General features: G+C 39.9%; 2 protein-coding genes across 3 annotated transcripts in view; one reads left to right on the plus strand and one right to left on the minus strand.

Moving 5' to 3' along the window:
- sphkap (SPHK1 interactor, AKAP domain containing) overlaps positions 1 to 24,249 on the plus strand; it is a 153,199-nt gene that overhangs the window by 49,668 nt on the left and 79,282 nt on the right. For both annotated transcript variants that reach the window (XM_084124694.1, XM_084124696.1), the window contains exon 2: positions 21,193 to 21,347. In XM_084124694.1, the coding sequence (XP_083980820.1) occupies positions 21,304 to 21,347 (44 nt within the window). In that variant the 5' untranslated portion in view covers positions 21,193 to 21,303. The remainder of the gene's footprint in view (positions 1 to 21,192; positions 21,348 to 24,249) is intronic.
- On the minus strand, positions 11,660 to 18,136 carry LOC311089637 (uncharacterized protein). Its single transcript, XM_084124504.1, has 2 exons — positions 13,906 to 18,136; positions 11,660 to 13,637 (listed from the first exon to the last, which is right to left on the minus strand). Exon 1 carries the CDS (start codon positions 17,785 to 17,787, stop codon positions 16,129 to 16,131), a length of 1,659 nt encoding a protein of 552 aa, XP_083980630.1. The 5' UTR covers positions 17,788 to 18,136; the 3' UTR covers positions 11,660 to 13,637; positions 13,906 to 16,128.

Here is a 24,249-nt window from a genome sequence, read left to right on the forward strand (position 1 = left end):
AGGTCATGTGCTTCTGCTGCTCTTGAGCTGCGCCAGAGCGATCTCACGCCACAGCACCAAAACGGTATTTATGTTTTTCAATTTCGTAAGAAAATGGACGTAATTTGAAATCTGAGACTTTGTTTCATATCAATAGTAACAAAGCACAAAGATTATTGCGATTTATTGGATGGGATGCGCGCAACAATGTTACATTCATTCATCAACTGAAAACAGGATGACTAATCGATTCTTGGGATTTAAGAATCGATATCGGTTCGTAAAAATGAGAATCAATTCAAATCGAGAAATCGATATTTTTTACCCAGCCCTAGTATATACTGTATACATACACACATACACACACACATATATATATTATATTACATTACATTTATTTTGACCATTGCGAGAAAGACCTTCCCCCTCTTCATCGGCTTTGGCATTGCAAAAAAATGGGAACAACTTGGTTCTTCAAAGCCAAAAGTGCCATGGATATAAATTAATCAAGAAGTTGTATAAGAAGAGCTGTATAATATGAAAGGGAAGCAACATAAGAAGCAGGAGCTGGTTAAAAGGTTGTAGGAGGCTAAGAAAGCACAATGACACTCACATTTACCCGTGGCAAAAAAGAAAATGAAAAAGAAATGGAGGAGGATCAAAGTCAAAGGAGTCAACATCAAGTAATCCTGATGTCATGAGAAGAGCGAGAGGGCTGATGCTCAGATGATGGGGTGTTTTTCTGATAGAGAATCCTCAGATTCCATGGTTCGGCTTAATGAAAGTCAAGAGCTTAATAATTAAAGTCGAGAATGACTAAAGAGGTTCATAACCAATTTTAAAAAAAACAAGAAAAATTGTGTCAGAGCAGATTTGTTTTTTTCTACAGAAGCTTCTGAAGACGAAATGTAGCACACAAGTTTGATTGACCGCTTTTTACGTACCCAAATTCAAAACTAAGAGTGTATTTGGGATTGTTTTAGTGTTTGTATTCTTGCTTGGCTGTTCAAAAGGTCATGGGTTTTCCAAATATATGTCTCGAGCTAAGAAAGGTCATGCTAGCCTAAGACACACACACACACACACACACACACACAGACACACACACACACACACACACACACACACACACACACACACACACACATGTACACTGACACATGATCATTATAATACAGGAGAAAAAATGTGTATTTGTGTAAATGTGTACTTTGCAAAATGTGTATTTTAATAAATATGTGTTTTTGCCTCATCACAAACTGAATAAACAGCCTTCTTCTATCATAACACAAGCCATCTATCATAACATCTTCACTTAATAACTGTCTGCTGCTCTTGAGACCAAACACTTTCACCAGAGAGCAAATGCTTGAGATTAGAGAGTACGATGTGTACACACACACACACACACACACACGCATGTCACTTCCCCTGACACAATTCACCTGCTGTTTGGCCAGTGAGTCACACAGGAACAGGAATTTATGGAGCAAGTCTCCCCTGTCCCATCTGCCTCTCTGGAAGACTGCTGTGCGGATCAAAATTGTATTAACACCTCTACTTACTGTCCCTCTCCCTCCTCCTGTGTTCAGAATAGCTTGTGACCATACTACTCGTACCATGTCACACTAATTACATTGTTGCTGCGCTTACTGTGGTTAGTTTTGCAGTACTGTAAGCACAGTGCCATTTTTGCGATGGCATTTTTACACTGAGCAGTATGAGTGCACTGTTTGCATTTGCAATGTTAATCATTGCATAATGTGTTCGGTTACATGCTATAAAAAAATATACAGTATAGTTTACAGTATATACTAATGCAATAGGCCACGTGAGGCAGTGCCAAACTGTAATTTTACCATGGTAAAAGAAGTTAATAGACTTCCATTAATGTTGTATAAATCAGTGTAACGCACAACCTCAATTTGCTTATTGGTTTCATAAAACGGCAGCAATAGCAATATGAGAAATTACACCAATGTTACATTAATTAATTAATAAAAGATCAATGTTTACCGATAGCATCTCTTCAGAAGACTTGGATTAAACCTTTCAATTCATATGGAATATGTTTGTATGTCTTTTTGTCCTTTGTATGTCCTTTATGGGTGAGTAAATAATGACAGAATTATCATATTTTGGGTGAACTATCCCTTTAAGAAGAGTCTGCAAAGTTACAAAGCACAGTCACTCCAAAGGGAGTTATTCTCTATTCATAGTTTTTACGTCACATCCTTAACCGAACGCCCACCTGGAGGGCAAAACAAGGCTTTTCTCCATTGCTCACCAGTCATTTTTTCAGGTTTGTATTAAGAAGCAATGTAGTAAGACAATGATATAGAGACCAAATTCAATATACACCTTATTAATCATGCATAGATCTGCAAGCAGATGAACCCAGAAAATAAACACAACTCGCAATTTCTCGTTTAACGTTGTTCCATAGAAAACCATTATAAATAAAAAAAACAACCATTTAGCATGTTGCGTTCATGTTCTATGCTTAGGTGTGTACTGAATTTGATCTTTTAATATCACTGTTTTAGCACATTAAAGCACTTTAAAGTGTAACTCAACCCCTGGTCATATTCGATGCCGACGATGCTAGTGAAGCAGCAGCGCAAGAGAGAATGGGGCCAGTATCTGCGTTGTAAAACATTAGCATTGTGGCTAATTTAGGCTCGTGCCAGGGGCGTGGGTATAGTGAGCCATTGGCAGAGCCTGCATACGTCACGCGGGGAAACAACTTCAAATAGGAAAGTTCAACTGCAGTAGCCACCGTTGAACTCGAAGAGAGCAGCACTCAGATGTTTTTACAGCATATATTGTAGAATTAAAACACTTTAATTTAACACAGCCACCGGGGGGCGATCGAGACGCTTTGGCTTCACTTTTCAGCACTTGTGCGGCATGCTTGGTTGAAACTCGTGGTTATGGGAAGGGGTGGGACATTTCCCAAACACACTCGAAGCAGTTGACCAATCACAACACACTGGTCCAGCTGACCAATCAGAGCACATTGCGCTTTTAAGGAGGGGCTTCATAGAGACAGGAACTAAACAGAGCGTTACTGACAGACTGGTAAGAGAGGAGCTGCAACAATGTCAAATAGGTGAGAAAAAAGACTTGTTTTTTGAACATTCAAGCATGAAAACCTATTCTAGCAGAGCCCGAAAACAAAATTAAGACTTTGAAAAGGAGATATAAACACAGCACCATACATTTTCTAGAACAGTCAGTCTGACCATCTCTGAAGAGTTAAGATCAATAATTCAATCTTCAGATCTTTCACATCTCTGAAACTGACAAACAACACATACACAGATGCATATAGCTGATCACTTTAGGACTGAATTCAACACACGGACACATTGGTTGCATGCAGTCCAGCAGACACATATTTCTTTTGTTGTGTCGTATCCAAGCAAACAAAGCACACACACTTGCATACACAACATAAATTATTTAATATGTGGCTGTGGATTTTCAGGGGATAACGAAACTGATATCAACACTCGCCAGAGAAATGCGGCTCTTTTTCCTTGACAGCTTCTTTCTTTCAAAATGTATCTTCAGCCTCATGTTTTTTTCTTAGGATTGAGGATATCAGCTTGAGGTATCGTGTGTCAGCTGTTAAAGTGTCCGATTGATTTTTGCAGGAAGAAGTGCTTTCTCATGTCGAGATTTTCGTTCACCTTAGATTTCAGAAAAGTGGCACTAGAAATAAAAAACCTATGTATCTTCAGACGCTGCTGTGCTAAAGTGTTTCTTTGAAAAAACAAAAAATGAGCAATCGATGGGATGAAAGAATAATACTCAACATATGTGTGTGTGTGTGTGTGTGTGTGTGTGTGTGTGCTATATTTCACTCCTTGAACATGTTCCATCATGTAATATGTCTGTGAACATAAGTATGCATGCGTAAATGTGTAATTGCTCTTTGCGTGTTGCTAAGCTGTCAGCTCTAATAATCCCTGTGGCATCGCTGTTATTCAGACTGAGAATAATTGTAATCATCAATCAGTTCATTACATGGGGTCACTTCTGCAGACCACATTGTCTTTTTGCTGTAGTGAATGATCTAACAAAACAAGCCTGCTCTTTTAATGATACACACACACACACACACACACACACACACACACACACACACACACACACACACATCGGCTTAGAGCTGCAGCTCTTCTCCCAGCAGATTTTTCTTATCTATGTTCATGACTTGCTCTTTCCTCAAATCTCCTCTCTTTCTATCTGTACGTCTGATACTGTTGTGCGTGCTTGGTTATAATTAGAGGTGCTTGGCAAGGCTCTTTTCTAAACCTCTAACCCTAAGTACTGAGCTTGTTGAGGAGACAAGTGGTGTTAGCTTGGCAGATGATAAAACGGGCGGAAAAATACTGTAAATCTGGAGATCAGAAACTTGCGGGTGGGCAACCATTCAGAATGCCCTAGCATCTGCTTAACAATGCGTTATAAAATACTCTGAAGACCTTGCATAGCAACACCCTGCCAACCACCCACTGCATACTAGCAACAATGACCGCTGCATAACAATGACCTGGCAACCACGCATAAAAGCATAACATCTTTAGCAACTGCATAGCAATGCCCTGGAAACCACCCACATCACCGTAGCATCCTTAGCAACTGCATAGCAACACCCTGGCAACGACCCACAACATCATAAGCATTCTTAGAAACACCTTGATGAGTAACACCTATGATAAGTTGTGGGCAGCGCCGACAATGAGTTTCTGTGCACGTGAGTTTGGGGCTGGGTCCGTGGGACTGTTTCTGGGGGACGAGTCTGAGGGAAGAACAGGAGACAATGGTAAGGAGAATGCAGAAGACAAAAGATAGGTAAAATAAAAAGTGAACCCCCAGAAACAGTCCCACGGACCCAGCCCCAAACCCCATCTCTGCAATAATAATTAATAAAGGCTGGTTTCTAAAGTACTTCTTCCTGCCTCTATGTATTAATGCTCATGGGTAGCCTAAATGGGTTCCATTCAGACCTTAATATTAAGTATTTTACTGTTATATGTCAACAAGATTCAACAAGACATTTTCACCTGGCTATACCCAATGTTTAGATCTGTTGTGGTATTTATGCAAATTAGCACAAACGTAATTAGATTATGCACCGTTTGTCTATGTTAACAAAAAATTTCAAAAAACTTGTAATACATTTTTTGTTTGTCTTGATTTAATTAATCAAGTCAATAATTTTCATGTTGATATCTAAAGGTTAAAATATGTACCCTATTCACGTGAGAAAAAGAATGAATAGGATATATTTGGGTCTTTTTCGAAACTTTCCCCTAATGGGATTCTTCGGGGCTTTTTTTTCTTACTCAGGACATATTGAGGATACAAAATCAGTTGAGTTTGCTTCTGTTGCAATTTGTTCAACCTTTTTTTTCATAAAATGACTGGACTAAGAGTGCAATACAGTCCTAGAACTTCAATGCTGTGCATTTCCTGGAAAATAATTGCACACCTTAGAACATTCGTCAACCAGTCAGAATCAAGCATTCAACAGTCCCGTGGTATAATTACACATTTTCATGTTCATTAGTAGACATGCATTGCTTCTGCAACACTGAACTATTAGCAACAAACTATCAAAAGCAAGTGGCATCTTCAAACAATGCTGCTAGAGCTTTTCTCAGAGCCAACTTAATATTTCTGAACCATTTTTGGAATCACTTCTAATCCGCTGGTGCTTTGGTGATTTTTATCGGATTTATGAAGTCAGTTCTATCAAAGCAACCATATTTAGTTCATCCCATTAACTGGGAACATGATTTGACAACTAGAAAATGTCAATACTTTTTGTGTTCATTTTGAACAAAATATATGTATAGCTATATATTTTATATCTATTTTGTGAAATGTTTTGCTTAATGTGTACTTGGGCTATGTTTCTTTTAAATTCTGTACGTATACGTTAATACGATAATTTTTTAAGTGGAACTGTTCAATTTTAAAGTTTGCATTAAACAGAGGTGTGTGTGTGTGTGTGTGTGTGTGTGCGTGCGTGCGTGCGTGTGTGTGTGTGTGTGTGTGTGCTTGCGGGCGTGCGTGCATGCGTATTTACTATATTATGCGGACTAAATTTCCCCACAAAGATGGAAACATCCTAAATTGTTTTGGTCCCCTTGAGGAAAACAGCTTATAAATCATACGAAGTGATGTTTTTTGAAAATGTAAAAATGCAGAAAGTTTTCTTTTATGGGTAAGTTTAGGGGTAGGGTTAGTGTAAGGGAAGAGGAAATACAGTTTGTACAGTATTAAAACCATTAAGTCTGGAATGTCCCCATAAAACGTGAAAACCAACGTGTGTGTGTTGAGTGCAAGACCTGAGGAGGTGAGATAAATTGTGTTGGTAATGCTGCGTGATGCCATTCAGCTCCATGCCTTGGGCAGCCAGGAAAAGAATGTGAAAAAGTATTATCATTACCATTTCATTGCAAATTGTTTTAGCTCATATATCGCAACGGCCCCTGTGGAGAATATGACTGCACTGAATTGAATTAATGCTGAAGAAACTGGACAGAGTGAAAAGATGCTCTTGTGAGAGCTGAGCATGTTGTATGTCTTTAGTTGTGTGACATTGTGCACCTGTAAGTTGTAAGTTGTGTTATGCTTTACGCCACATTTAGCAGATTTGGCTGGTTATCTGCCCTTCACTAGAGTGTGAACAGTAAAATCAATATTTCACTCGTCTTTCCGTCAGCTTAAGATGGATAGAGGCACTTTGGGCTTCAAGTGAACTCATAGTAGCACACACACACATGCGCACACACAGCTCGCCGAGAAGCCAGCGTTTCAAGTGTAGCTGGCTAATGGATTACACACTGTGCCTCTATAACTGGACTTTAATGAATGATGGATATTATCGCTCTCCATTTCTCTCCATCATACTTTCTGTTTGTTCCCTTCAGTTAAACACTGTCTCTGTTGACTCAGGTGTTCAGAGGAGAGCAACATACTAAATCAAAACTGTGCTAGATCTGTCTGTCATACTGCCTGAATCATTTCGTAATTACCCAGAGTGCTGTGCAGGATGAGACAGTTTGAAGATAAGGATGTTTCAATCAGCTCACTGATTCAGTAGTAGTTAATTCACAATCTGGTGAGTCAGACATTTTAGACCTGCCTCATTGTCAAAATCATCACAATGCACTGAGAGATTCACTCCCTAGAAATTCCCAGCATGCACCATAATCAGTGTGTCAGCCAGGTTTAAAGGGGGGCGTGACCACAAAAGTTTGAGAAATGTTTTGCGTTCCACGAGAAGGTTTGCGTTACCTCACTTTTGTGTTCTTTGTGAGTGAACGCAAAGTTTCTCGGGGGAATACATGACATTTGCGAGAGAACGCAAAAGCTTTGACTTATTATTTTTCCTCCCATCTCATACCCCCCCCCCCCCCCCCCCCCCCACCATGTCCCCTTAGGGCAGTGGTTCTCAAACATTTTTGGTTGCGCCCTCCTGTAAACCTGGCTGACACACTGATTATGGTGCATGCTGGGAATATCTAGGGAGTGAATCTCTCAGTGCATTGTGATGATTTTGACATTAATAATTTTTTCTCCCAGCTCTTTTTTTTTTTTTCTTCGCCTTGTCCCTTTAGGGGCTCCGTAAATTTATACTTATTTTATGAAAAACCCTGCAGGTATAATACAGTCATTTTTAGTTGTCAGATGCTGATTAAAAATACTCCCATTTTCATATGTATTTATTTGTAGATTTACGTATTTTTATTTTTCATTTCATTTTATATACAAGGAAATATTACATTGATACTTTATTTGTTCAATGTGTGAATGCCGTTATTTATTTACATTCACATTGAATCATTTAGCAGACACTTTTATCCAAAGCGACTTGCAAATGAGGAGAGCAATAGAAGCAGTTATACTAACAATAGGACAACTATATGTAAGTGCTGTGACCCTTCCCAGTTTAGTCTAACACAGTATATGTATTATTAGTTTTTAAAATAGATATAGAGTAGAAGAGAAGAGAAAAGAAAGTTAGTATTAATGGATCAAGTGTTGCCGAAATAGATGCGTCTTATGCCGTTTCTTGAAAATGGCTACGGACTCGGCAGCTTGGGTTGAGTTAGGCAGGTCATTCCACCAGCTTGGTAAAGTCAAGGTAAAGGTCAAGGTAAACTGGCAACCAGTGCAATTTTTTGAGGAGAGGTGTGATGTGCGCTCCTTTCAGCTCGTTAAAGACAACTCTTGCATGCTCTAAAGCATGCTCTGATAAGGGCCAAAGGAAGATCCTCCTAATGTTGTATATGGCATATCTGCAGGACCGGGCAGTTCTAGCAATGTTGTCTGTGAAGTTTAATTGATCATCAATCACAACTCCAAGGTTCCCGGCTGACCTTGATGGAGTTATGGTTGACGAAGCTAGCTGAATGGAGAAGTTGTGGTGCAGTGTTAGGTTGGCCGGGACCACAAGCAGCTCAGTCTTCGCAAGGTTTAGTTGAAGGTGGTGGTCCTTCATCCAGCAAGAAATGTCTGTCAGGCAGCCTGAGATGCGAGTATCTACTGTCGGATCCTCTGGATGGAATGAGAGGTAGAGTGATAGGAAAAAACATTACTCTGAATGACAGATCCTAGTGATGATGGAGAAGAGAAGTGGTCCAAGCACTGAGCCCTGAGGCACCCCAGTGGCTTAGACCCCTCACTTAACCCCTCCATGACACCCTAAAGGACCTACACCTACAAAGGACCTCAAGACTTGAGGTAAGACCGCACCATTGGAGTGCGGTTCCCGAGATGCCCTTCGTCTTTAGGATTGACAGGAGGATCTGGTGGTTATCTGGGTGAACTGAGGATTTGGAAGCTGCTCTTGCCAGTCTCAGAGCTTCAATAACTCTGTTGAGTGTCCGCTTTTGAAACCAGACTGGTTGTTGTCCAGGAGGTTGTTCTGTGTAAGAAAGGCAGAAATCTGATTGAAAACAACTCGTTCAAGTGTTTTCGCAACAAATGGAAGAAGGGATACCGGTCTGTAATTTTGGTAAATGGACTGCATTTATATAACGCTTTCAACAGACCCATGACGCTTTACATATTGCCTCACATTCACCCATTCATTCACACACCGATGGCGGTGTCAGCCATGCAAGGTGCCATCCTGCTCGTCGGGAGCAGCTGGGGTTAGGTGTCTTGCTCATGGACACCTCGACACTTGGTCAGGTGGAACCAAGGATTGAACCACCAATCTTCCGGTTTGTAGACAACCTACATGAACCACTGAGCCACTGCTGCCCCCTAATTTTCCAGATGTGCTGGATTTAGAGTGGGTTTCTTAAGAAGTGGGGTTACCCGAGCCAGCTTAAATGCTGTGGGAAAGGTACCAGTGTGAGGAAAGGTGTTGATGAAGTGAATGAGTGCAGGTACAACTGAGGAGGAAATGGCTTGAAGTAGATGAGTGGGAATAGGATCAAGCGGACAGGTAGTAGGGTGATTGGAAAGGATGAGTTTGGAGACTTCTGCCTCTGAGAGCGAAGAGAAGGAGAGAAGAATGTGTGTGTTAGCTGTTAAGATGTGTGTGTCAGTTTGTGATGTGGGAAATTGGCCGCTGATGGTGGTTGTTTTATTTATGAAGAATGTGGCAAAATCGTCAGCTGTTAGGGTTGATGGAGGAGGAGGAGGAGGAGGAGGAGGAGGAGGAGGAGGAGGGTTAAGAAGAGAGGAGAAGTTTTGAAAAGCATGGAAGAGTCAGAAGATTTGTTATTTATTTTATGTACATGAACTGTTTTAATAAGTAATTCACTATTATTAAATCATCCTGGTTTATAGGCACAGTGTGATACAGGACCAGTGATGTGCTTTTAGGTTGAGCGCTGGAGAGAATGTAATTGCTTGTTTTATGTGGCAGTAAAATACACATAAATTTTACCACACGCACAGATTGGGTGCGTTTGTGAAGGTATGTGTTTTGTGCTGATTTTGAGATGAATCCATTCTCACTATGCTGTAAAGCAGCAGTCCAGCACCTGTCACATGACGCTCAGGGAAAGCACAGCGCTTAGCAGGAGCCGAAGAGACAGGCTGCCATCTGTTTCACACGCACAAACACACTCTCACATCCAAACCCACCATTTCACACATACAGAACGCATACCAGAGGCTTCGCTTCATGACAGATGACCCCTTATAGTGCTGCGGTCGTGACTTCAAAACCTGGAAAACTAATTTGCCAGTGGTTCCCCTCGCCAGTGGTTTTTATGATGGGGTTTTTCAATTTATGAGTAAAATAGGGTCTGTGGTAAACATAAGTTGATGATAGTGGACGTAATGTAAATTCACACTCACACCCTAAACGTTCTTATAGTTATTTATTGAAATATATACGTTTTTTTCTTAAATTTGTGTTTCCGATATGGGTGTTCGATATGGGTTATGTTGTAGAGCAAAACGTTTCAAGTGTCGTAAAGTTATATATAAAAACCCATAGGAAAATCAAAAGGGAACCAAATTAGTCTTCGGCTGCAGCACTCTATTACACTGGACAATTTTGAGGATTGTGATTAGTGGATTAGAGGAATCTCTTTGAAAAATGGATCTACTTCCCTTCTTGCACTCTTTCCTTTTTACCTATAGTGGCCTGTAAAAAGTATTTGTACGCTTGAATGTCAAAATAAATTGATTACATAACAAAATATCAAAAAAAGTGGCATTTATTTGAAAAAAATATAGTGTAAGCACACTTTTCAAGCAAAACAATTCATAAAGAGAAGAACATGTTAATGTCTTTCTTTATACCTCTGACTTTATATATTTCTATATATGTCTACTAAACTTTCAAAAATGTTGTTTCAAAGAAACTACTATTTCATTCTTTCTACTTCAAAATGTAACATTTAATTCAATGGGCCCTATCTTGCACCCAGCGCAATTGACTTTTTACACTGACGCATGTATCATTCCTATTTTGCACCCGCGCAAAGCGCGCTTTTCCCTTCACAGAAGCACGTCGCTAAACTAGGGAATGAACTTGCGCTCCCTGGGCGGTTCAGCGCAAAAAAGGAGGCGTGTTCCGGCGCAAACGTTCCTTCATGCTATTTTGCAGGTTTATAAAACAATTGCGCCACTAACCAGGAAAAAATAGTTTAAAGTCAGTGGCGCGTTGCGCATGTTATTCAGATGCTATTTTAAGGGCGCATGCTTGGCCATAATCAATGTAGCGTGTGCACAACGCGCATACACTTTGATTCTCTCATCTACACAGAAGCAGCAGTTTTCATTTTTGCAAATCATACATTATTATGATAGATAGATAGATAGATAGATAGATAGATAGATAGATAGATAGATAGATAGATAGATAGATAGATAGATAGATAGATAGACAATTTATTATAAAAGCATACATCTAGCTTACACATTTACCCAAATTATCATACACCTTTTTAACCGAAGTTAATTTGGGTGGGTTTCTCCATCCCCAACGTCCCTGACGAGAGCGTTGCTCTCCTTGGCTGTGAACCGCTCCTGGCGCGCGTCTGGCAAATACGCCGTTATAATAGGAATCCGCTTTAGAACAAAGCGCGTCTGCTCTTAAAGGGAATGTGAGATGACGCTCTGATTGGTTTATTTCACGTTACGCCCAAACCACACCTATGAATAATGAAGCTACTTCTGTTGTGGCGAATTCATAGTTCTTTTTGGTTCAGGTCTCAAAGTAGTTTCTCAGAGTCGAGGTTCCAGGTCAGAAGAATTAACTTTATTGACAAGCAACAAAGTGAGAAGCCGGCTGGCCATCCGGACATCTAAAGTTACAATGGCCAGTGTTCATGTCTTATACTTTTTCTTATCGCTAGGTGCCCAATGGGCACCCTCAAATCTATCTCTTCCCCTCTGTCACGCCTGGTGACCTTGGCACAGTTAGACATGTCTTCCCTATTGGTCAAATCTCACACAATGGTGCTCTGTTTCATACAGTATTTTTGACACTTTGCATTGCTGATGCAAGCTGGTTATTTTCCATTCTCTCATCCTTTCTCAGACCCATTTTGTCATGCTTGTCATTTTCATTACATCATACTTAGACATGAATCAAGGAAATTCTCCAACATATCCCCCCTTTGGGACTAATCCTAGTCCCACCTTCATTTCTGTCCCAGAATGTATCTTCATGATCAGGCTTCTCTCTCCATTATCTTTCAATCATGGCCAAAAATGGACCATCCATCTCTTTTATCAATAAGCCCACTCACGAAGGTACACCCTGGAGGAATAGTGAGACCAAACATCTCCGCCCCCACTTGACTAGGGTGGAGTAAAAGATCCCACCTTCCTTTTCTATCATCAATCTTGAAGGGATAGATTACTTCAAACATTTGATTTTTCAGCATGATCAACATATCTCAGTGTATAGACTTAAATTTAAGATTGGTTTCAGCATAATCAACATATCTCAGTGTACAGACTTGAAGTTACGATTGTCCCACGGTGCCAGAGGAACTGCACAGGCGCTTCCGGTGGCCTGGAGTTCTATCTGGGTTGCTCCATCGTTGCCAGAGGTGCCCTGGGCACTATCTGGTGTTGGAACAGACAGCGGGCTTTTAAACCACCAGTTGAGTCTGCCCTTGCTGGTCCGGCAATTGGTGACTGCGCTTGTAATTAATTTCTCTGTTTACCCCATGGAAACATCTACCAGTAGTCTGATGCACGAACTTTACTTTTGATTATAAAAGCTTTAAAATATTAAAAGAACTCTGTTATAAGAGTAAAATGATTAGTAAGTGATAAAAATAGTAAAAAACATTCTTATCTTTTCCCTTTATATCTGGTTGCATTACCTCGTACCACGGGCAATGACCTGCTTCAAACCTTGTATCGTCCCCTCTCATTCACATATTCATGTTTGTGACTGTTAGTGTGATTATATGTAAAAATATTCTCAGTAGGATTATAAGTGTAAAAATAAAAAGGAAAAAAACTCAGGAAGGGGTCCTTTATAAAAATCAGAGAAACAATTAAAAAGCCCTCTAACTAACTCCCTACTCTATTCATGTTCTAATGATCTGTCTAATTTTACCCCAAAAATAAAATACACAGTGTTACTACCTCCCTCTCTATCAAAAACAGAATCAAACTGTTGGAAATCAAAAGTAACAAGGTACCCCATTCCTTACTCCTTCACCAGACCTCCTTACAGGAAGTCATCTAGTTCGTCCAGTCCTGGCCCAATTTGGTGCACTCTTGTGTTTATGCACCCGATGTCAACTCCTGATGGTTTGACTGACACATTAATCATCTGTTTGGCGGCCACGTTGGTTAGCATGGATCTGAGAAAAGGCACAACACAGCAGAACAAAAGAAACATACAACAGCCACAGCTATTATTATTCCCACCTTAAAGAACCATTCTTTCCAAGACCCAAATATAGAGTCAAACCAGTATCCAACGTGTCTGTCTCTCCCCACATTCTCAGCAACTTCTTGTCTCAGATCCTTCAGCTTCTTCATGGCCCTAGTAAAAACTCCATCAGAGGCTGTGTTATTCGGAATAAAGGTACAACAGTCAATTCCAAACATCACACATACCCCTCCTTTTTCTGCCAGTAGCCAATTCAGAGCTTGTCTATTTTGCCATGTCATTTTGCTGGTGTATTTTAGCTGATGGCCTAAGGCATCCATTGCTTGATCTTAGTCTTAATGGTTCTGTTGATTGTCAGAGCTAATCTGAGATGGTATGCCAAATCTTGGGATGACTTCTTTGGTTAAAATTTTTATCAGTTTCTGCTCCTTGGTCTACTGAGGGTTCTGCTTCGACCCATCTGCTAAATCTGTCTACGAAAACTGTCTCTGTATCTTTTCCTTTTACTGATTTTATCATGTCCACATGATCCATCACTAGATGTTTAAAGGGTCCTTCTTGAACTGGGATAGAGCCTATTGGAGTTGCTGTTCCTTTTCTGACATTATTTTGTGAATCTTTGTCTTTTTTATTTTGCTAATTTTATTTTTCTAATAATTACATTTTTCTAATAATCTAATCTCCCCCCTTGCGCAATGGTCAACCATGCGCATCTGGAATGAAAATGTTAAGCAATAGGCTGGTGTCTATCATATGGCCTTCATGTGATCTCCATATATATTGTTAGTATCTCTTGTCGCCCCCCTTTGCTGCCATATATGTATTTCAGATTGATAGGCTCTGGATTGCATTTGAGCAATGCTGTCTACAGCAGGTAGGGGCTGGATCAGAACAGACGGTGCCATAACTGCTAATTGACATCCTGAGGCTTGTTTAGCCTGTATATAAGCCGCATTATTACCTTTGTTTACAAAGTCATTGCCTTTTTTTATGAGCTTGACACTTGATAATGGCCAATTTGTTTGGAAACATCATAGCTGTGATTAGTTTAGTAACTTGGTCCCCATGTTGGATTGGGGTTCCATCACTCTTTTTGAATCCTCTTTGTTTCCATACTGCACTAAAGAGATGACATACGCCATTAGCATATGCAGATTCGGTATAGATGTTGGCTACTTTGTTTTTGCAAGCTTCAGTAAGTACTTTTAGTTCGGCCAATTGTGCTGAGCAAGGTTGTTCACAATGCTGCATCACAACAGAATTGAAATCATCTCCATCTCTCTATACAACAGCAAAACCAGCATGATTGCCTAAATGGTCTCTAAAACACGAGCCATCCACAAAGTAGTCCACGTCTGCATCAACAATTGGTGTTGATTCCAAATCTGGTCTCAGACGTGTAAAGGCTAGAGAGGCAAAAATACATTCATGAGGTGTTCCCTCCCCCTCTAGCTGGACAAAATTAGCTGAGTTTGCTGTAGTAAATCTCCTTATTGTAACATCAGGATATGTCAGTAACATGGAGTATGTCAAACATCTAGCTTGGGTTAAAACAAAATGTCATTGTTCAAAATATTAGTCTTTTTGATAGCATGGTGGGTAGCCTTGAGCAACATTATCCAATTTGGTGCTATAATATGCAATATAAAAATATAAAATGTATTTTATCCAGTCTTAAATCTTCCAAATCAAGCTTCAGGACTTGGTCCAAGACCAAGTGGTGAGTGTTTAAATTCTTAGGGCATCCTAGTGTATGTATATTGTTTACAGAACAGAGATCAATTACAGTGAAATAATGAGCAGCAGGTGGAACACTTTTTCAATAGCGTATGTGGATTTGGGACTTCTGCCGGCCAATCTTCCACTATCTCATTGACTGCCCTTAAATCATCGACTCATCTCCATTTTGACTTATTGGCCTTTTCAACTGGTAGAATGGGCGTTACAATAAGTTTCAACTAACACTCTTACCAGCTTTTACCAATCCCTCAATTGTTGTTCTGATTCCTTCTACTGCTTCTAACTTCAATGGGTATTGTTTTCTTGGCAACTTCATTCCTAATTTTACTCTAATTCTAACAGGATTGGCTGACTTCACCAGGCCCACATCTGTATCATGCTTAGACCACAACTCTACCGTACTTTTGTTCCATCTCCAATTTCAGCTCCTCCATTTTTGACTTCAATTCATTTTTCTTTTCTGTCTCTACTATTAATTTAGGGATCCTTAACATGTTAGTCCAGCATAAAATTTTAAGATGTGTCATATCTGGTGTTTGAAAAATGAAAGGGTTTTCAGTGGCTTCCCACTGTTTTTCTGTAGCTTTCAACATTATTGGGCCTAAATCTTTCGCTTGACATCCTTCATTCAGGTAAAGAGTTACATGTGGGATTGAATCGTCTACTCTAAACCATGTTTTAGTAAAGTCACATTTTTCAATTTGCAATGCTGTCCCTTCTGGTCCTACGATTATATCATTTGAATTCAAATATACTCTCTGTCCCCTCGTTTTTTCTAACCAGTCATTTTCTAATCTCGGGTTTCTAAGGGGGTCATATATCATTGTACAATGAAACTCAGATTATGGCACAGTTTTTTTTTAACTGTTCTGCTGGTTCTGATTAGTCTGTTGCCATGGTTGGTACATTTGGTCACGCAGCGGTTCATTTTGGGGCCATAGGTTAATAGGACAGTTCCTCTTGGTATGTCCAGGCTGGTTGCATCCCCAACACATGCCTTGAATGTCTTGTGTTCTTTGTTGATTGTTGTATTCTCTTCCTCTTCCTCGTCCTCGTCCTCATCCTCTTCCTGGCATTGCTCCATTTCTGTTGTTTTGCTGTTCAGGTAGGTATATCACAATTGGTGCACTTGGCTGTTGCTGATTTCCTGTGGTGTTGGATGTGCTCTGACCCATAGGGGCTGGTGCATGCGGCATGGCTTGTGCAGCTGGGTTCGGTATGTTTACCGCTGCCATAACTGCTGACTGATCTTCAACATCTTTTATGTTAGCTAGGATTTTCTTCTTTTTATTGACTAGGTCATCCAGCTGTAATTGGGTCAGCCTTCTTTGGAGCTCTCTTTCTTGATTCTTCATCTTCTGTTCACTCTTCCTGTATTGTTCTACTGCATGAGTCACATGGTCACAGAACTCTCTTGTCGTCTTTGAATTCAGTCCCACTACATCTTCCAGCTTGGCTTTTACAACAGTTGGCATGGCTTCCATTATAGCAGCCCTGAACAGCACTGTTATCACTGGATCTCGTTCAGGGTCTTTTTCCAGCTCTTGCTTCCATCTTCGTGATTGTCTCTGGATGTAGGTGGTTGGGTTTTCTTCTTCGCCCATTGGTTCCCCTTTTAATAACTTTGGATCCATCTGGGTGGGATAATGTCCTCTTAGGGCCTGCCACATCACTGTTCTGTAATGGTCAAGTGGTATGGCATCCATCCTTGTCGAGTCAACTGCTTGGTTGAGTCCTGAATCATCCAAGATTTTATTCGTTCTTGCACCTCCCACACACTTTGCCAACAAGGCTTTGATGTCTCCGATGGCTAGTATCTTGCCCATTGTCTCTTCTTCCAGTAGTCGAATCCATTTGCCCGCCCCTTCGTGTATGTCAGGGAAGCGTGCTATCAGTCCTTCCAGATCTTGTCCCGCCCACAGCACGTACTGTCCTTGATGTCCTTTAATCAGGATGGGGCACTGTGTTTGTTCCTCTCTCAGTTGGTCTCTTCCGTTTTCATGCAGATATGCTCCACTCATTGACCTTCTTCTCAAATTGTCCCCTCTTATCCAGGGTGGTTTGCTTTGTGGGAGTTCTTCCAAAAGCAGGGTCCCTGACACATTCTTGTATTCCTTGTTAAGGATGGCTGAGTGGGGTCTGTTTCTTGTGTAGTTCTGAAGTCTCTGATGTTCTCTTCGCATGTTTTCCTCTAGGGCTTTTCGCATGGATTCAGTCTCTCTTTGGATTTGTTCTTTAGTGATGAGTATGTCTCTTTCTATTTCATCCTGTTCAGGCTCGGATTGCTGAGAGTCAGCTTCCATCTCCTTCTGCAGTCTCTCTTCAAGTTCTTGTAGGGCTTTGCTTGCATGATGATAAGGATTGGAGAGGGTGGGGTCTGGGGTTACCCTGGTCAGATGTTTCATGCTTAGGTTGCTGTCTTGACTTCCCCCATAGTTCAGTGTATCTTGCTTTGGAACTTCAAAGAAGTCTGTAGTTTTTCTTTCTCTGCGGCCAGGGCTCACTTTTCTGTCGTCATCCTCTCCTCCCTCCCTTCTTGCTTCATCACTTGGCTCGTCTTCAAAATCCACTTTACCTTGAACTGTTAAAGTTGCATTCACTAGTGGCAGTTGTTTACCAGTTAAATCATAGGGGGGTGCATAAGGGGGTGGGGTTGCCATTATGTCACTTTTATTTTCTATCTTCTCCCTTATTCCCTTAATCAATTTTATCCTCATGTCTCTAAAAAGATTCAACACTTCCTGCTCTTTCTCTCTCTTCTCAACTCTTTTTTTTTTCTTCTATCTTGGGCTTTGTGATTCTTTATTAGTGCTCCCATTTCCCTGCACATAGCCAAATCAAATGTTCCCTCTGCTGGCCACTTAGTTTTTAACTCTCTGGTCCTTTTTTCCCACTTCCGAGATAAGTTTTGGATAGCATCTCTACATATCGGATATTGTGATATAATCTGCTCTACAGGGGTCTCTTGTTGCTGTGACATCGAAGCCATTGCTGCAAGTCTCAATTATTTCTTCATTCAATTAATCAAATTATAATTTTGTGTTCTCAGTTTTCTGTTAAGTTTAAAAATTCTGGTATCTGTTTAGTTTTTTGAAGATACCTCAAAATGGTTTGTATTTATAACTCAGACAATGGCTTTGGCGTCACTTTTTCTAGCTGGTTGTGTATATTTCGTTTCCAAATGATGTCCTCCCCCAGGCACACCAGTTCGAAACTCCAGACAATGTTCCTTTCAAACCACCGTCCTCGTGCAGTTACTTCTCCTGCCCTACATAGATAAGTGAGAGACGGGGTTAACTTCACTTCATGGCCGCTCAACATGATGACCGAAATATTTATTTCTTCTTTGCTACAAGTGTCTAATTCAAATGGTTCAAATAAATCAATTAAAGCATTTCTTCCTTTTTTGTTCAAAATTCTTCTCCCTCTATTGCCCCTCGCGTTTTTTTTTTTTTCACATTACGCCAATCCACTAAGGGCCACTTTCGTTCAACCTGGTTCAAATTTGTTATTCCTGTCAATTTTTTCAAAAATTCATTCTTCCCTTGGTCTGTTAACTCCTGTCTCTGTCCTTCACTATCTATGAACTCTTTTTCTAACCAGAAGTGATTCTTAATACCTTTGGTTAGTTCTAATGCCCCTTGACAATCATCTTCATCTTCTCTTTCTTTCTGTAATCTAATCTCCTCTGCTTCATAATTATCTCTCACTCTAGACCACATGAGTACTTTTCTTCAGGTGTCAAAAGGTGAAAAAACTCTTATCTCTATCACTTCTCTCCCTCCTTATTTCTTTATATCAACATAGACGCTTTCAGTCTGTTATAATGCACACTCATACACCCGGGATTTCACACACACTGTCACACAGCCGTGCACAGAGTCACTCACACCCACACAGAGTCGCTCTGAAACACACACACTCAGCGTCACACACACACAGAGCTGCTCTTACACGCAAAACCGCTCTCACACCCTCTTCAAAGCCACACACACACACACACACACTTATTTAATATTTTCCTATTTTTCTTGTAGCAAATGAAAAGACAAAGTCAATCAATCAAACTTTTGACAATATGGGCTGTTTCCCTATCCGAATTATTTCCCTGTCATCAATTTTTGTTTTATCATCCATTAAACTTTTAATAACACTGATTCAAAAATTATTTCTTGTGAGAGTTTTATTTTATGTGCCTTTGTCTGTCTCAGCTTTCTCACTCCCTTTTTTCTCACTGAGCGGTGCCAAGGTTTTGTACTTTGTAACAATTTCGGGACAGTGGCTCAAATGTAATTTCATGCAGAGCACAGAGCTCAGTTAAAAACACTTTTGTCTCTGCGTCTCCATCCTTTCTATGAATTCTGCTCAAACACGGCTATATCATTTCTAACTTTTAATTTCTATCACTTTGGGTTTTTAGAAAAAACATTATAAGTAAAAGGTTTTATTATTATTATCTCTTTTGCTAATTTTTCTCCGAAATGACCTTTCTCCCTATTTTTAAGATGAAAAAATCACTTTGACAAACACACACACTTTTCTCCTCACATAAAACAGATCGCATGCGCACACAATACAACAGATAAGACTAACAATAAAGTGCTTCTCTCGTTACAACGCACCTCCTGCGTTGTGGACAATACAACATATAATTTTGCAAACGCACTTTTCGCATAAAATACTGTGACGCACACATGTACAATGCACCCTCATGCGAATGGAATACGCACCTCCTGCGTATATAACGTGCTTCTCACGTTCTTCAACGCGTCTTCTGCGTTGGGGACGCGCTTCTCGCGTCGGTACGCACCTTTCTCGCGTACTCAATTAACGTGCTTCTCACGTCAAAACGCACCTTCTGCGTTTAGGGACAATACAACATATAATTTTGCAAACGCACTTTTCGCATAAAATACTGTGACGCACACATGTACAATGCACCCTCATGCGAATGGAATACACATCTCCTGCGTATGGACAGACAAACAGATACTGCATGCACTTTTTTCTCAAAACCTGGAACCTACCCTCCTTTTTCCTCCCTTCTTTTATTAGTTTTAGGTTCTTTTTGGTGGGGTCTTTTGTTTAAGGCAGTCACCAACCAGGCGCTAGCTTACCAGGGGCAGCACAAAACAAATATAAGCAAAATTTGCTTACCTTATTTTTTGGTGCACCTTTGTTTTGTGAGGCCTCTGCCAGCACGCCCACCGTGGTCACTCCTCGACCCCTTGTCCCTCCTGGCTCGGCTCGCCAATTATGTTGTGGCGAATTCATAGTTCTTTTTGGTTCAGGTCTCAAAGTAGTTTCTCAGAGTCGAGGTTCCAGGTCAGAAGAATTAACTTTATTGACAAGCAACAAAGTGAGAAGCCGGCTGGCCATCCGGACATCTAAAGTTACAATGGCCAGTGTTCATGTCTTATACTTTTTCTTATCGCTAGGTGCCCAATGGGCACCCTCAAATCTATCTCTTCCCCTCTGTCACGCCTGGTGACCTTGGCACAGTTAGACATGTCTTCCCTATTGGTCAAATCTCACACAATGGTGCTCTGTTTCATACAGTATTTTTGACACTTTGCATTGCTGATGCAAGCTGGTTATTTTCCATTCTCTCATCCTTTCTCAGACCCATTTTGTCATGCTTGTCATTTTCATTACATCATACTTAGACATGAATCAAGGAAATTCTCCAACACTTCAGACCAACCCATTTTAGATTTGCGCCTGGCGCAAGAGTCATTTATCCCGCTGGGAAAATAGCAACAGCGCCAAGACCCGCCCACAAAGTTACTTGCGCTTTGCGCTTTGACACTTGCGTTTCAGATCGTTAAAATAGGGCCCAATGTGTTTCTTGCCTTTCTCCTTAATTATTTGTGAAATTTACTAGAATTTTCTGAGGGAAAAAGTAAATCCCGCACAAAATATTTTTTAATGTACAAATAGAATCCATAGAGCAGTCATACATAAACCCATGATATATACGTTTTAATAATTGGTCCTTTTGGATATGATGTTGTAGCATGTATGTTAATAAAACTCTTACAGTAAACAATTAATTGTTGCATTCTTTCTGTTTATTGTGTTTTATCTTCATTTTATTCATTCTTTTATTCATTCTTTTCCAGGCAGAGCAACCCACACCCTACACTCTTAGAAGAAAAGGTTCTATATAGAACCCTAATGAACCCTTTTTTCTAAGAGTGTAAGCACCGGAAAAGACGAGAAGCAAGGCAAACATGCTGTCTAACCTGCTCACCGTCCTCCGAAACTTCACGGAGAGGTGCGTTCATGAGAAATAATCCCCCCCAAGATTATGTTATTGTATATAAAAAGCTACTGGAGGTGCATTCTCCTACTGGAATGATCCTTATAAACATGCTTATTTCTTTCTATCTATCATCTCTCCATTTTTCTCTCTGTAAATCTTTTCATTCATGTTTATTAGGCCACAATAAGATGCCTGCTCTTTAAAAACATGTGAGAAAGTTGGATTATATTCCTCTTTGTGCCATTAGGAAATGAAGGTGGCAGCCAGGCGAGAAATCTACAGAGGATTAGTCTCTTTGGGTTGCTGTTATAATCGAGCGAATAATCTTCTTTTTAAGTGCTCCCTCTCCCTAATATTCCCTACAACATGCTCTCATTCACCAAATATAGATATTAGTGCAATTTAATGCCTGCAAAATGGCTTTGGCTGTAAATAACCATTTTTGCACTTGATTAATCGTGGCTATATGTTTCTGGGTTCTGCGATGTTTATTACTTTATCCAGCTTTTGAATGTTTGAATGAGTGCGTTCACGCTGATTTAAATTGTCAAATTTAATCACATACAATCCTCATCGGATCTGTCTGCTTCATCCCTGCTTTATAAACCACTGAAGTAACAAAATACATTTAGTATTGTGTGAATTTTTTGAAAATTAACTAACTTTTGGGGTCTAAGAAAGTGTCAGGTTTGTGGCTTTTGTGCCAAAACTTAAAGGAACTTATTTTATAAATAGAAAATCTTAATTACATCCATGAAACATCAAAAAGTTCCATTACTTCTGTTTGGAATTTCAGGACCCCAGATATTAAACATGAATTAATGCAATTAGTTTTCACATGATTTTCTGATTACTATAGACATACACGACTGCACATTTTCTGTTTGGATTTATTATATTTTATGTTTTTGCTGAGGTCAGTTTAATAAAACTTTAAAAATGTTATTAATACTGCATATCAGTCACATTTATTTGTGATATCACAGTGGATTTAATATTCAGTAATATTTGCCTGTTGGGTTTTATCTAGTAGGCTATGTTTACAGGGCTTGACATTAACTTTTTGCTCACAAGCCACTGTGGCTTTCCAAAGTTACTGGCCACTCAGCATTTTCACTGGCTACAGTTTTGACATTGATACCAATTGCCATATAATTAGTTTTAATATTATCTCATAATTTGGCAGCAGGTATATTGGGCTACTGTCACTTTAAGGCATGACGCACGGATCCATTATACTGTTACACATGCATTTTCTTTCTCAACTGTTTACGTTCACTTAAATCATAACTGACTGTGTTTACGTGAATACTCGCCAAGACCAGCATTTTGACATTATTTTGTGTGTATTTGACTGTTTAAACACAATAAGCAGTGAAAAAGAACTCAATTTAGTATTGAGAGGTGGCTTTATGTGTGCTCATTTTGGGTGTGAGCACAAAATCTGCAGGAAAGTATGCGCAATACCACGGTGAAATTCAAACCCTGTAACACCAGCATTATTAATAAAACGCAAAGGAAAATGAGAGGCGTTGGGTTTGTGTGTAGATTGGAGAGATGAGAGTATCTATTCTGCGGAAAATAATTGGAGTATTGGAACTTAAGTGTTTCATTTTTTTATTGCAGGGATACATACAGTGAAATTGAACTTAAGTGTTTCAGATATTTCAGCATGGATATGTTGGCCTATCGAAAAACAACATTTTTGTAGATTTTTTGACAACACTGCATTGCACTTAGTTTATTATTTCAAATGCATTTTAAAAGACTACAGTTGATACAATTGATAATTGATAAATTCTATATTTATCTTTTTGTTAGAAATTCCTCTGATCTAGACAAAACCAAACTGGGTTATGTTGTTTAGAAATATTTTAATTTATTTAATTTTTAATTTATAAATTTATAAATGTATTTATTTGATTTTTATTCATCGTCACATACCATGTTACAGTAATTATAACATTCTGCATACTTGTTCCCCTCCACACCTTTAGGGGGCAGCAAAATCTGTTTTTTTCTCCCCTAGACATAAATACATTAGACTGCCACCACCCATCATGGTAGAGGCTTAATAGCTGAGTGCTTGCAGAGGGAGAGATATGAGAATGGAAAGGCCAGCACTTCTGTATGCCGCAGGGATACGCCAATGAGCGGGCGGGGTGGGTGGGGGGGGATCGTAAAAACTGTAGTGGCTGACTGGGTGCTGAGTGTGCAGGTGTAACAGTACAAGTGGTTTTTCATCGCACACACCGATGCGTTTGTGTATAGGCGGACTTAACTGCAGCCTTAACTTTGAGAGATGGCTGTGATTAAATAGATGTTGTGTCTGTGTGCTGGGTGTGGGGTGGGTGGCAGGATGTTTTGTAAGTAAAGATTGTTCCTGTAATCAAGCAACAGGAAAAGGTCATGTTTTCTTTCTTTAAATGCCATATCACAAAGTAATTTCTGTTATTCTGCCTCAGTATGTTGGGGGATGATGATATCTGAAGCCATCTGATTAGCTTAATTATTTTAGATTTGTTTAAATGATTATTGCATGGAAATGATAATTCCTCATATGCAGCTTGAGAATGATACTGTATGCTTTAATCGTTCGCACCACTCTTTTCCATACAGTCTTTAAAATTTATTCTTTGTATTCCATAGAGGAAAACATTTTAGTTTCTGTAATAGTCTCCACTCTTGTAGGAAGGCTTTCCACAAGATTTTGGAGCGTTTCTGTGGGAATTTTTGCCCTGTCATCCAGTAGAGTATTTGTGAGGTCAGGCACTGATGTTGGACGAGAAGGCTTGGCTCGCAATTTCCGTTCCAGTTCATCCCAAAGGTGTTGGATGGAGTTGATGTCAGGGCTCTGTGCGGGTCAGTCACCAAACTCATCCAATCGTGTGTTTATGGACATTGCTTTGTGCAC

The sequence above is a fragment of the Abramis brama genome (genome assembly GCF_963993115.1).
Source record: "Abramis brama genome assembly, chromosome: 9".
Taxonomy (NCBI): domain Eukaryota; kingdom Metazoa; phylum Chordata; class Actinopteri; order Cypriniformes; family Leuciscidae; genus Abramis; species Abramis brama.

Bases quoted from the DNA above. Each gene is read 5' to 3' on its own strand.
- LOC311089637 (XM_084124504.1), bottom strand. From the start codon at position 17,787: ATGAGGATAAAATTGATTAAGGGAATAAGGGAGAAGATAGAAAATAAA.